At 38.8% G+C, this 13922-nt stretch overlaps 1 protein-coding gene across 2 annotated transcripts in view; it reads left to right on the top strand.

The window, feature by feature from the left end:
* The window catches only part of apbb2a (amyloid beta precursor protein binding family B member 2a), a 41642-nt gene extending 28465 nt beyond the window's left edge, over positions 1-13177 (top strand). For both annotated transcript variants that reach the window (XM_088009602.1, XM_088009603.1), the window contains exons 9-14: positions 5191-5305; positions 7643-7718; positions 9683-9763; positions 9864-9979; positions 10099-10281; positions 11354-13177. In XM_088009602.1, coding sequence (XP_087865728.1) covers positions 5191-5305; positions 7643-7718; positions 9683-9763; positions 9864-9979; positions 10099-10281; positions 11354-11530 — 748 coding nt within the window. In that variant the 3' untranslated portion in view covers positions 11531-13177. The remainder of the gene's footprint in view (positions 1-5190; positions 5306-7642; positions 7719-9682; positions 9764-9863; positions 9980-10098; positions 10282-11353) is intronic.
* Positions 13178-13922: the final 745 nt, after the last annotated feature.

The following is a 13922-nucleotide window of genomic DNA, read 5'->3' on the forward strand; positions in this document are numbered from 1 at the left end:
TACCAGGGAGTGAATAAGACATGGACTCAGAACGTAAAACCGAACGGAGTGTCACAGTCCCTGATTCAAACTTTAATCACAGAGAGAAACTTGTGTGGACGTTTTGAGCTGTAAATGCCGATGTAGCCTCCATAGGTTTTTCTCGTGTGTGTGGATACAGCGGATGCAGGGGACTCCCTGTTGAAGCAGCACTTTTGACACTCTAAAGATCGGATTCTTGCTGTAAAGAATGTGCCTGCTGTTTCTGCTTAGCGGATCATCAAAGGCAGGAATGTGTCAGAATTAGGTCTGCTTTCTCTACGCAACATGGGCTTTCTGTTTAGCACTGCAAATCTATGGTGTTTACATCAATTACATCTGCTTATGGTGCAGTAAGTTACTTCAGGTGAGTTGCTGCTCTAGTGTCAATTACTAGGGAATGCAGATTGATGTAAATCTCAACAGCAGAGTCCAGAATGTGAAATGAAATGAATGCAGCGTTCACCTCGGGTTGTTTTAATGGCAGTCATGAGGAAAAAGTTGATTAAAGTCCCTTAAAACTGTGACAGTGTGTATCCAGAACAGATTTCAAATTAACTTCCCAAATCTCAACTCCAAAGCGTGTGAGTCAGAAAATTAGTTCTGGTCGCAACGATAATTTCCGGCCATAAAACAACCCAATGATTATGTCACAGCAGTTAGACTTTATAACTTCTGTATCGTCACTCCACACCATGTGGAACTGTGTAACCATAACTACCTATGAATTATATATGCCAGCATTTACTTCTGTGTTTACTCACCTTTGAACTGAGCGGGAAGGAGAACGCATCAGAACGAGGATTACAAATTCACTAAGCGCAATTTGTGATTATTTCAAAGCAGCTACGATCTGAAGCTGAAAGAAATTCACTTTGGTGTCTGAGAAAGCTTGTAAACATCTACATATTTTTGTGTCTACTTCATTTACACATAAATATGTAAATAATCCCTAATCCTGTGGAGTTGTGAGAAAAAGTTGGTTTCTCTGAACATAGATGTAAAATATCATGAACGTCCTGGTATAAATCCCTAAATACGGCTTTTTATTTTTTTTTCCAATAAAGCTGCACAGATCATATCAATGTTTCTGATACATTGATATGATCTGTGCAGCTTTCAATGTATTTGATGTGATCTGATACACTAATATTTGGTTTACATGATGTATTTGCGCACAACAAACATCCATTAACTTTTGTGATATGATTTAAAATTAACAAATAATTTGAACAATATAGGAGTTGAAACCAGGGGCGTGTGTCTGAAACAAAATGCTTGGATTGTTCCACCATCTAAAACTGATCAGCCCTCCAATCTCAAAGCTCCAATTATATTTCAAGATCCCTTCCAAAATGTAGTTTCTCCTTGCCGGTGCTGTTTTCTGAAAAAGAAAATCCCCAGAAAACCTACGTGGTTCCTGGAAAAGGTTTCTGCCGCACCTTTTGTTGTGTTTCCGATAATAGACTATCACAGACTAGAAGACGTGGTGCACTGTGGCGCATTATGCCATTAATATCAATCATCTCGTGTTGGATCTCCTTTCTGTCTGGAGCTTCTCCTGCTCTGAAAAGAAAAAAAAAAGTGTGCAGAGGATTGAGAGACGCAGGGGGAGGATGAAAGCAGAGGGACGATTAGAGACTGAAAGCAGAGTGGATGAAAGAGATGAAGCCAAGTTGAAACAAGCCGATCTTGTGCGCATTTGTGTAGCGGTGTGGTGTGACGGCACATCGCACAGGAAAGGTGTTCTGTGTAATAATACCGATCCACTGAAATAAAAAGTATGTAGAGCTGAGTGATACTGACAGGATGATTTCTGACTCAGGATGTTGCATTAATGTTTCTCTAACCCTTTACCTTCTCTTTCCTTGCCCCAAATCCCCGCCTCTTCCCCACGCTTCCTGGGACACAGAGAAAGGTAACATCTTTCATTGGTTTACTAAAGACGTGATCTACGTATCTCCTCTCACAATCTTTATATGAGTGCTGCCGCCCAGCTGTGGAACCATTGCTTGTCACTTTGGGAGTTAAATCAGTGTCTTTACTTTTGCCCCAAGTTATGTGGAGTGCAGCAGCTACCGTAGGTGGTAAATCACCTGCAAGTCACACCGACTGAAGGCTGCCGCCTATTAAGAGTTGCATGGTGTTTCGTTGCTTTGCGATCCCTCAGAGAGGGCGCAGGAGTCATAAAAGAATCATTTGTGGCATCAGAGGCAAGGCCGCTCATACTGCTTTCGACAACGCACCCCTCAAACGTCCCTGAAGGAGAGACGCGTCCTATCGCTTTCCTCCCAGGCCACAGGCGGAGAGCATTATCGACCCAAAGTGTGTGAGCACACAATTAAGCAGCGGAGACAGGCTGGGTAATGGACTCATAAACACAAAGAGCCCGCTGTGATAAATGCCAGCTGTAGATGCCATATTTCTGTTTGTGTCCGTGGTTTCATTGGCGCGCGAGCGGAGATGTTTGTGTGCATCTGGAGACCCACAGCCATCCAGTTGGCCTCCTTTCATGTCCTCACGCCCTCCTGCTTAATTACTCATTGTCATTTCCGTCCGAAGCTGGCAGCACATCCACCTACTTGTCTTTTTTGTTTGTTTTGTTTTGCAGCTTGTCTCACCTGTTAATGAGAAAGAAATGTGTGTATCTTTCATCTTCTGCCTGTCTGCGTGTGTGTGTGTGTGTCCTACCTCCCAGGTGTTGCTGTTTTTCATCTGCCACCCACTCTCAGCATAAAGTTTCTTTCTCAGAGGAGTTTCTTCCCTGAAGTCTCATCTCATCACTTTTTTTTTATTATTATTATTTCCTAAGCCATGTGGCACTGCTGCGATGCTCCTGGCATGCAGTCTCCTTTGGCTCATTCATACACACCTTTGTACACGCATGCATGTGGGCTTGGATTGTCAGAATGATGGAAACTGTGATTTTTGGTTTAGAAAAACAGACTAAAAATCATGCTTGTCTTAAATCAAGCAAGTTTGACTTCTTCAAAAGCCCCCATGAGACGACACAAACAAAAAAAATATTTCCCCATGAACAACGTTGTCAATTGCAGCAAACCTTAACCAAGAAATGTCTAGAAGAGACGTAAACTCACCATGATGCAAAGTGCAGCAGCTTGCTTTTGTTTTTTTTTTAAAGTCAATGGGTGAAACTATTGCTAAAGCATCTATGAGTCAAACAGATGCAGGAGGAATAGTTGGGGAGGTCCTCGTATCAAAACAGAAGACAGATCCAAGGACAAACTCTTTTGATGTTTTCGAATAAGTCGCCTGCTTTCACTGTCAAACCAAATGTCACCGCGCAGCGTGGAACCGCTGGTGAGAAAAGTCAAATGTGCCAGCGTTCTGACAGCACGTAGATGGGAACAGTACACGTATAATCACGGGGATACGTGTTTATCGAGAAATCTACGGAAGAATAATTGATGAACAAGTGGTTTGTAAACCAGAAGCCTACATCAAGAGACATGGATTCTTTTATAATTTTTTGTTTTCTTTTTAAACTTATTTTTAGTTGGTTTAGGCTTAAATTTAAGGAAATAAAATAAAAAAAAAACTACTTCAAAGGGCTAAAACAAGCTTTTAAAGGATTGTCTAATGAAAATAGCAAATATCTTACAACAAAAGTTGCACAATTGAATGAAACAATAATATGCAGTATCCTTATTTTCCCCCCCTGGTAGAGATGTGGCTCAAAGTCCCTTTGTTATAAAGACTTTGACTCTTCTCCAAGTGTGAGCTATGGAGATTTTTTTCGACATCTCCTGCCATCCCCCTCACTTGGAAAACAAAAAACATCTTTCTTTTAGCAACATTTTCAGTTTTATTTTAAAATTATCACCTTGACCGTTGATAAAGGTACTTGAAGCCAGTTAATTATTTTCTTGAAACCATTTCTCGATCAGTTTAAAATATATCTATGACCCTTGAATGGCACGTTCTCTTTTCTTCCCCATTTTGCAGAGTGACGAGGAGCATCGGCGTTAGATCATATCTCTACCTCGGGGAAACAGAAAGATAAAATACTGAATAAAAAGTTGCTAGACAATCCAATCCATTTTTAAAAAGTAAAGTAAAACAAAGTCAAGGTGACATAATAGAAAAGTATATATTTTTTCAGTTCGAGATTATCCTCCAGCCATCTGATATTTGCTTATTTATAGAATGACTTGTCTACACATTTTTTTCAGAGCTGCCAAAAACTCTGGAGGGTGCTGTATATAAATAAATTCATAAGAAAACGTGAAAATGTGCTTCCTCCTTAATAACTACCCTTAAAGATTAAATAAACAAGAAGTAATTAAATGTGTGTCTGGTTGATTTTTTATTTTTATTTTTTTGTAACAATCATTTTTGACAGTATTATATTATTAAAAAGCTGTGTCCCTAAATGATGCCACATTTGCAAGAAAAATGCATTTGTTGGTTGAGCAGCAAGGTTGCTGGTTTGACTCATGCCCACTGAAAAACAAATCTTTTCTACCAATGTCATGCAGCTTTTGGTGAAACCAATGTGACGGTGTGGGGAAGCAACACTGAAGGCCATCTCAGTGCAGCAGAGCAATGTTGAGATGAGATTCAGTGGATAGTGGTAATACCTGTAGATATAGTTTAGGAATAAATAGTCAAAGACACACACACTTCATATTTTTTTTGTGCCAGATATAACTAACAGCAGAAAAGCGTTAAAGTTTTTATCAAAACATACATAAACTCAACACATATTTGTGATAACTTGAACACCCCTTTAGAAAATACTTTATTTAAGAAGCAATGAATGCTGCGTTTCATTTAACCCGCCCAATTCTTCTCCTTATTATATAACAATATATGTTTTAGGTGATTGTTCTTTTCAATAGAATATTAAATAATAACTCAAAACTGTTGAGGGTGCTTGGAGAATGTAAAGTAACTCAAAATAAATGTTTATAGATGTTTAATCAAAGTGTGATTAAATGTCATTTACTAAGCAAGGCCAGCTTATTGATATTAATCACTGAACAACCTTTATTAAAGAGATTTTTCTTCTTGGCCTTTTGTTGAAGAAATGTGTTTGGTTGGCCCACTGTGTAGGTGCATTTGGAAAATTGATCCTGATAATGATTTTCTGTCACATCTGCGTTAAAAATTCACCCTTGATCGTTCTTGTGTCTTCCAACCATGCTTCAGGGATTTTGCCTATGTGGCCAGAGACAAAAACACACGGGTGTTGAAGTGCCACGTGTTTCGATGTGATACTCCTGCCGCAGCCATCGCCACAAGTCTCCACGAAATCTGCTCCAAGGTAATGATCTTTACCGCTACTGCATTCACAGAGATTAGCTCATCTCACACACTGAAGTGAGTAATCCGTTTTTGAATCGGTGCATTTTATTCTGAGAGGAGAACAGTTTGTCATGGTGGTGGTGGTTTTTACAACTGCTGTAGCCTTACACATTTACATAATGGTAAATGTGTAAGAACAAAAGCTAAAAGAGTTAAACAAGCTTTCCCTTGTGTGAGCGGCACAAAGAGAACTTTGATCGTCCACCATCTTCATTTTCATGAAGATAACTTGTCTCTGTTCACTTACTCTGTTTACTTACTGTGATTACTGTGTTGTGCTTAAGGTTTGTTTCTAGTATGTAACCCTTTATCTACTGTCTGCAGTCCAGTTTATTCTCCTAAAACCGCTTTGTGAATAATGTGCATGTTGCTTTTGCAGTTTCTCAAAGAAAGATAGAAATGCTGCAGAAAGTAAATGTGGCTTTCTTATTAGAGATACTTTGATGTGTGACTCTGCAGCAGATATCAGCTCCATTTAACGAAACAAGAATGACATTTTACCTTTACATTGGGCTGAAAAACAAGAAGGTCATAAACCATTTAGAATGCGCAATCAAACCATGATGATATCACAACCTTTCCAGCTGTTGCGTAGCACCTACAGATATGCGCAACCATTAAAAAGCCGTCTGCCGGTATGAGCGATCTCACGTGAACGAAGGCCAATTTCTCATCTCACAAACAGAAAGCTGTGAATGCTACCTTAATCCTAATGCCTGTTATTAAAATCTTCTCCGAGTCATTGCTTCAGTCTGTGAAGCAATGATGATCCTTTTTACATGAGCAAACTCCGAAATGGGATTCTGTAAGACCTGCACGTAAATATCATGTGTGAAAACAGCCAGCAATGGGTCTACAAATCATCCCAGCCCAAGACAACATTTCACCCAGGAAAACATTGTAGCTCATATGGGCGAAAGTGTGTGGTTTCATAAGAGCATCTATGAAAACTAGCCCGTCCTCTGGTCAGTGCTGCCCTTGTAAAGGATGAATTTGTGGAATGACAGATGTTCCTCCTAAGAGAAATGATGACCCATTTAGAGAAAAAAATAAGTTTTTCATTCTTTTACACGCTTTTAGATTTCCAATCCCAAAGCAAAGAAAGTATCTTTATCTCTGTGCATTACACGGTACCACAAGTCATACCCTCAAACTACCTATTTTAAACACACTGGTGGTTTTCTCTTTACTGCAGGGGACAAACTTGGTGACCTGAGTTTCGCGGCTGAGCAGCACATTGAACTGCACTCCGTTTTGTGCCTTAGAGTGAATGTGTGTCTTTTAGGCTCCCCTGTTAGCAGAGTTGCAGACAGACTGTCGACTTTGATTAATGACGCCTGCAATTTATCAAGGGTCTGTAGAGAGCGCACTGGCCCGGTGCAGAGGCCTTGCAGAATATTCAACTCTCTTTAAAGAGCGCACATCTCCAAGAAAGAGAGCTGTGGCCCCAAAACCGGAAAGAGGGCAGTATCTATTTTATCTGTGCGAATGAAGGAGATATATTTACGTATTTTCTTGTAGTCAGCATGAAAATAACTCAAACCATTTATTCTCAGCAAGCACCAAATTACCATACTTACACTTTGAACCAACATTTCTGATTAATAAAACACAATTCAGAGAGGCACATAATTTGTATAAAACTCTAAATTTATAGGAAACTCTGCTCAAATTTGTTGAATTTGTTGCACTTTTGCACAATTGAACAAACAATCTAAGTACCCTTATGTAAATTTATGTTCTATTTTTGTGCTTCAGCTATGATAAAAAGTTTTAAACCACCTTTAACATTTTATATTGGCGAATAGTGATGATGGTGGCTAACATTACTAAAATCTGAATTTCCCCCTTTGTGGGAAATTAAGGCTGTTTCTTTTCTAAAACCAAAATGTTTATTTTAGAGAATGTCTTCTTAGATTTCTGAAAAACTGAAAACCTTTTCCATGCCAGATTTTTCTTAAAAAATAATAACTTTGGCTTGTTGAGTTTTGTGACTGAAAGCTTGTATAAAACATTTTGCAGATATAAGATTGTGTCCAAGTTTTGTCTTTTGGTTTCCTGGTAGATCTTAGGGATAAAACAAAGCAACTTTCCGGTTCAACATTAGCCTTCTTGTTATCTGCTGAAAGTTTTGCCCGTCCCTCCCTACTCTCTTGGAATTCATATTCTGGTCATCATATTCTTCCGTTTTTAATTTTTAATAATTTCCCCCAGGCCTTTCTTTCTTTTGTTTACTTCTGTTTTGGTTTGCTGTTTCTCACTTCATGTCCTTTTTCACATATCAATTTCTTTTCAGATTATGGCTGAAAGAAAAAGTGCTAAAGCTGCGGCTGGCAGCTCCTCCCAGAATGGCTCTGATGTGCCCCTACAAGGTAAACACACACACACACACACATTTCCATTACTTCAGAGGATACTTTGATAACATTTCCAGAATAATTAGTTTCCTTAGCATTTATTTATCTGCCCTTGCTTATTTTAATCCAAAAGGCTTCAAATTATAATCATCAATCCTGAAGAAAGAGAAAATCCTAAATGTGAATGTTTGAAAAGATTTATACCCCCACAACATAAGGAATTCAACATATCACACGCAGACTAATTTTCTTTTCATTTTCTTTGTAGTTCCCTCGTGTAAAAATATTATTTGTCAGCCATGGAAGATCTCCACATTGTAGTCTTTTGTTTTCCCATTACAGAGTTTTTCCAACATGTCTAGGCTCTTATTTTTTTGGGAAAGGATGCTCCTGTTGTCTCAGGAGCAGCAAAGAAGAGTTGTGTATACAAAGGACAGTTGTCTATAGATAGTTCTGTTCATAACCTTGTTTGCTTATTCCCACTGCTTGCTTGTCTCAGTCCTAAGTAATTATTGGAGAAAAAGAGGAAAAGGTCCAGCACAACCAGTCCTCTGCGATAACCTCAGCTGGTGTGCATGTAAGCAGAGTGTTAAGGGCAAGCCACAGAGGGAATCAGAATATAAAAGAACCATAACAGCAGCTCACTTATGGAGACAGTCAACCTCATTAAAATCCAATAACAGTTCCTTTAGGGAAATGCCTGGTGCTCCACAGCTTCCACCTCGACCCCAAGATCAAATATAACCCAATGATCCCCTGCGTCTGCAAAGCTTCACATCTCTGAACTCAAAGAATTGTCATTTGTTAAAATTCAGTGAACAATATTGAGCTCATAATGGATGAACCATGTCATTGCTTCTGAAGCACTGGTTCTTATAAACCCCAACAAATAACACCTCAGTAAATACCAAACTTTACGAGATCCATCCTCTTGGCAGAATGGCATTGTAGAATAGAAAACTATGCCATTAAACAATGTAGTAAACCCAGACAATGATGTCAAAAAGAAGCCTGAAGGTCTGTACACTGTCCTAACGTACAACATCAGGGTGAGGGGACTAAAATAGATGTCATCATGAAAAAATAAGTTTCTGCAAAAATACTGAAGCTCAAGACATCAGCCAGGAAATAAAACACAAATGGGTTTTCCAATGGACAGTGGTAAGAAGCATGCCATCAAATTAATTACAAAATGGGTTAAGAACAGCAGCAAAGTCTGCGGCCATAACAAAGACCCTATGTCAATAGAAAGGTCACCCACAAACTGTAAGCTGTAAAACCAGGATTATACAGCTAACAATGGTTAGTCTAGCAATAAAACATATTATCAAATCCCAGAAATTGCCTCACTCTTCTGATCTCCATTTTGCATGTTCCTTAAAACGGAGTCCATCTTCCAAGCTAGTTTACGCTAAGTTTTTTTTTTTTTTGAGCAACAGTTTAAATATCTGTTTTCTACAGATAATAACTTTGCCTTTTATGATTCTAAAATCCCTTATTTATTGATTTTATTTATTTTTACACACCCTTTTGTTAGTTTTTGATTATTTCGGCGCTCGTATTGTGTGTCATTTTGCCGTGTCAGAAATCAACCCAGCCCTGTTGAGCGAACACTCTATTGTGTCAACGATTTGCTTCCTGGGAGTCGAAGATCTTTAACGTGGTACGCTGATTGAAGTGCAAATGGTTGCTTTGATCACTTATTTTGTTATGCAGTCATCTCTGCCCACAGGCCAAAGTATAAACAGGTGCCAGCAGAGCTTTCACACAGTCAGTCCTCCAAAATCCAGTATGCGCCTCCATCTTTTTTTATGCTCTAATCATGTCAACAGCAGAGCAAAAATATTAAAATATTCAGTGTTTGTTTATTTCTCAGCTTTAAGCCAATTATCGTGTGTGCACTCCTCTTTTGAAAAATCAGATCTTGTCCTCTGATTAGGCTTGCTGTGGATGTCTGAATGTGTGTTTTCTCTCTGTAGAGTTCCCCATGCCAAAGACTGAACTGGTGCAGAAGTTCCATGTGTTTTATCTTGGTGTGACATATGTGTCTCGCCCAATAGGTAAAGCTGGAATCACACTGAATTCCTCTCTCATCAAAAAAAAAAAAGACTTTTTAGTAGATGTGTAGTGTTTTGAGGATATCGTGTGTTTCGTCCCCAGGTATGGACATTATTAACGGGGCCATAGAAAACCTCCTGTCATCCACAGGCAAAGAAGAATGGACCCCTGTCATACTAAGTATTGCGGACACCACCGTGGCTGTCATCAAAGAGAAGGCAGGGGGGGTTTTGTGACTAACCAGGGGTTTTAAAATAAATAAAAGATGAGAATAGGCTTATCAATTAAAAAGAGAGGCAGATTAGAGCTTTGACTCTCCTCTTTGATGGCTGCACAGGAGGAAGAGGAGGAGGTGTTGGTGGAGTGCCGTGTGCGGTTTTTGTCCTTCATGGGCGTGGGACGGGACGTGCACACGTTTGCCTTCATCATGGACACTGGGAACCAGCACTTCCAGTGTCACGTCTTCTGGTGTGACCCGAATGCAGGCAGCGTGTCGGAGGCGGTGCAGGCGGCTTGTGTGGTAAGTCCTGAAACTAAACGTTTGAACTGCAGCCTTCTTCTGTGTCATCTGTCAGAGTTCCCGACCCTTTTCCAGACTCCAATTTTGAAATACTGTATTTCATTTTGAATTTTGGACAAAAAAGGATAAATGTTGAATTTTAATTTACATGCATATTTAGAATGCTTGTAGTTTAGTATCAGTGTGTTCTTAGCATTTAAAGCAATGAAGCTCCCACTTTATCACCAGAACCACAGACAACCATAATAGAAACAAAACTGCTTAAGAAAATGTCAAACAAGATTTCGATCAAGACCTCCAGCTTGTTTTATTATAAATACGATTTTGTCATCCTTGTATATCAAGATAACTGAACCTTGCACTGGCTTTGTTATAATAATATTAATAAGATCTGATTTTTTTTTTTTTTTAACTTTCTTTTATCATGATAAGAAAGCCTTAAATTTCCTTTGTACTCATTACACAGTATCTTGTACCTCAGGTTTGTTTTGTCATGATATCAGTTCTAGTGTAGTGAGATAACATAACTTTGAACTAAATTTGACTTCACAAGTTTAATTACCTCACCCTATCGAGACAATGTGAGCTTGTTTGTTTTTTGTTTGTTTGTTTTAAGTTTCCTTGTCTCATTATTATGAGATTCTTAACAGCTTCATTATCCAGTCATCTGGAAATAAGTAAAATTCTCATATCTGTTTTGTTGTGACCACATGAATCATCTCATTATCTTGAGAAATATTTTATCTTTTTTTTTTAATAATTAGTGCTGTTTCTTAAAATACTAAGGTGGTGAATCAGGTACCACTGTTCTCAGCCTCAGTATATATAAAATTCCTCCGCTTTTTTTAAACACCTTATTTCTAGAAAATCTGATCCTTATAGTAAAAAAAAATTGAACATGAGGAAAACTGAGCCTTTTCCCTTAAACAAACTGAATGTGGGGCCAAAAATGTTGTTCTTTACTGATAACAGACCACATGAGTAATAATTAAAAGAAAGTAAATAAGGTCTTCAGCTGAATTCTCATTAAACGCTCTTACTCACTCACACCCTCCCTCTTCCTCTTCCTCAGCTCCGGTACCAGAAGTGTCTGGTGGCACGGCCGCCCTCTCAGCGTGCTGGCTCTTCCTCATCTCCCTCTTCAGACTCAGTAACGCGCCGAGTGACCACCAGTGTTAAACGCAGTGTCCAGTCTCTCATAGACACTCTGAAACCCAAGAAACAGCCGTCAGAACTGCCCCAGCAATGACCGTCGCTACTCACCGCATTGCACCCCACCTCAGTTTGGATGCCACTCTCACAACCACCACAAAAACACTTAAAGTACCAGACATTGGAAGAGATGATGTACATACAGTATACTTACTACGACGGCGGATGCAGGAAAGAGCGCCTGATAATATATATAAAAAAAAAAAAAAAAACACACAACAAAAACAAAAAAAAACAAACTAGCCCTGTTTATGTGTGAAGGGACCGGAGAGGTCGCAGAACTGTTTGAGCTTTGACGGTCAAGCGGAGCTTTGTCCGAGTGAAAACGCTTCCTGGATGTGGATATCTTCTGCTGATGGATTACATAAACTTTCACTTGACACAGAGGATGACCCAGGTGGGAGAAAAAAAATAAAATAAATATCACATTTCTACTCTCAGACTGCTTATGGAGGAACTCATTGGTATTAATTATTTTCTTTTCATCTCTGTACTATTCTAAACTTGTTGACTTGGATGAGCGACAGTAGCCTTCAAGGACAAGAAAAGGGCGTAGTCTTGCTGTTGTCACAAAAGATTTACATAAGAACAACAAAATGATCCAAGATCAAACAGTCGAAACCCTTCATTAGCCCTCAGCTGCCCACCAAATGGTATAAAACGTGCCCCACAGACCAAAAAGCAAAAACCATTTCATGTAGAATGAAGAGATTGTATTAATGATGTGTATGTAAATGAAAGAAAGAAATGCGAGCACAAAGTTTGTAGATAAATACTAATGGGAGATGAGAGATTGGTGAAAGAAGATGGGATTAAAGATTGGTTTGTTTTTTGCATGTTTTCTTGAAGGGGAATGATAAATATGAGTTTGGTGAGATTATTGACGAGAAGACTTGTGAACACATACACACAAAAAAGAGAAAAGACAAAATAGAAATGCTTTCTGCATAACTCATCCTTAATTGTCCATGAATAAATTCACACTGGCACCAGAGCGTCCAGCCCCTAACCGAAAGTCTATAGCCCTGTGTGTAAGAAAAATACAAATTAAAGATTGTATTTCTTTTCTTTAGCTTGTTCAATGGATGAGTTAGGAAAACAAAGTAGTTTTTAGTGCATTTAAAGGCTTAAGATTGTAAATTTTTTATATTACAGAGAAATGGTTTTAAGATTTCAAGAATGTTGAATCGCTTCTGTTTAAACTTGACAAACTGCTCAGGAAATTGTACGATTCCAAATCCAGGCTTTTATTTGGTAGATGTGAAGAATTTGTGGCCAAAAAAAAAAAACACCACAGCACAAAAAGTGTTTGCCGTTCTTTATATGGCACAAAAACAAATCAAATATGTGCCATACATGAAAAAATTACCTTCATTCTCCTAAACCTAAAGAAAAAGGTTCCTCTACTGTATGCCCACCACGAAAATGCACATGCAAATCCACAAGACCACAAACGTAGGCAGAGAAAAAAAATAAATAAATGAATTTATATGGTGCTCCTGTGGCTAGGGGCCATCACCTGCACCCAGTGTGTGCTCTGTGAATGCAGTTTTATTTAAGTTAAAAAAAAAAGAAGACACAAAACACAATAGAGATGTGAACCCTTTCATTTCTGTTTGTCACCCATCTCTACACCATGTAAATGTAATCTGTTGTGACAATAAATGCATTACCAAAAGGAGAACAGCAAGCAGCGTCTTGACTGGCCAGTGGAGTAATTTGTTTCTGCTCTTCACCTTGTTTGTATTATAAAATCCATTATATCCCACTTAGTAAATATAAGCAGTCTGACTAGATTCTGACTGTGGCACACAAAGAAATTGAAACAGCGATTGACATTATTAGCTCCAGAAATCATTTTTGAGGGCAAACATTTGATGCCAGGTGGGATTTTGATTCAGCTTCATAATTTCCAATTTGTTCTTGATGTCAGAGTTTAAACATCTGTCAAAACGGATGAGTTTACCTAAATATTTGGTGTCGTGTTTTCTCCTAGTTTTGCGTAAGTTGTTACCAGCAAACAACGTTGGTGCCTTCAACTGCTCCTGCAACATCTACGCATGCCTTGCTGCATCTATATTTGAAGGATTGATATTTAAATATATCAGGTTTTTGTCGTGCCAGTACAAATTCTTGTCCGCTGTGGAGCTGCTAAACCCAAACTAGAGACTGATTTATAATTAAGGGCAAAAGGGTTTTAAAAAGCTTTACCAAGATGACAGACAAATTGCTGGTGTTCCTGTGTTAAAGTCTGCAGCTACATGGAGTAAAGAGTGACAGAGCGCTGCCCATTCCCCAAATGTTGCCTCATATTGCCAGTCAGCGTGATGGAAGATGACTTAAATTTAGCCGAGTGCTGACTGCCTACCTGAAAAGACAACCCAGCTAATTAAGCAGCTAATATCAGCTGGACTTCAATACATAAGGGT

This window comes from Poecilia mexicana, unplaced genomic scaffold (assembly GCF_051168715.1).
Source record: "Poecilia mexicana isolate PSO_F unplaced genomic scaffold, ASM5116871v1 scaffold_10, whole genome shotgun sequence".
NCBI lineage: Eukaryota > Metazoa > Chordata > Actinopteri > Cyprinodontiformes > Poeciliidae > Poecilia > Poecilia mexicana.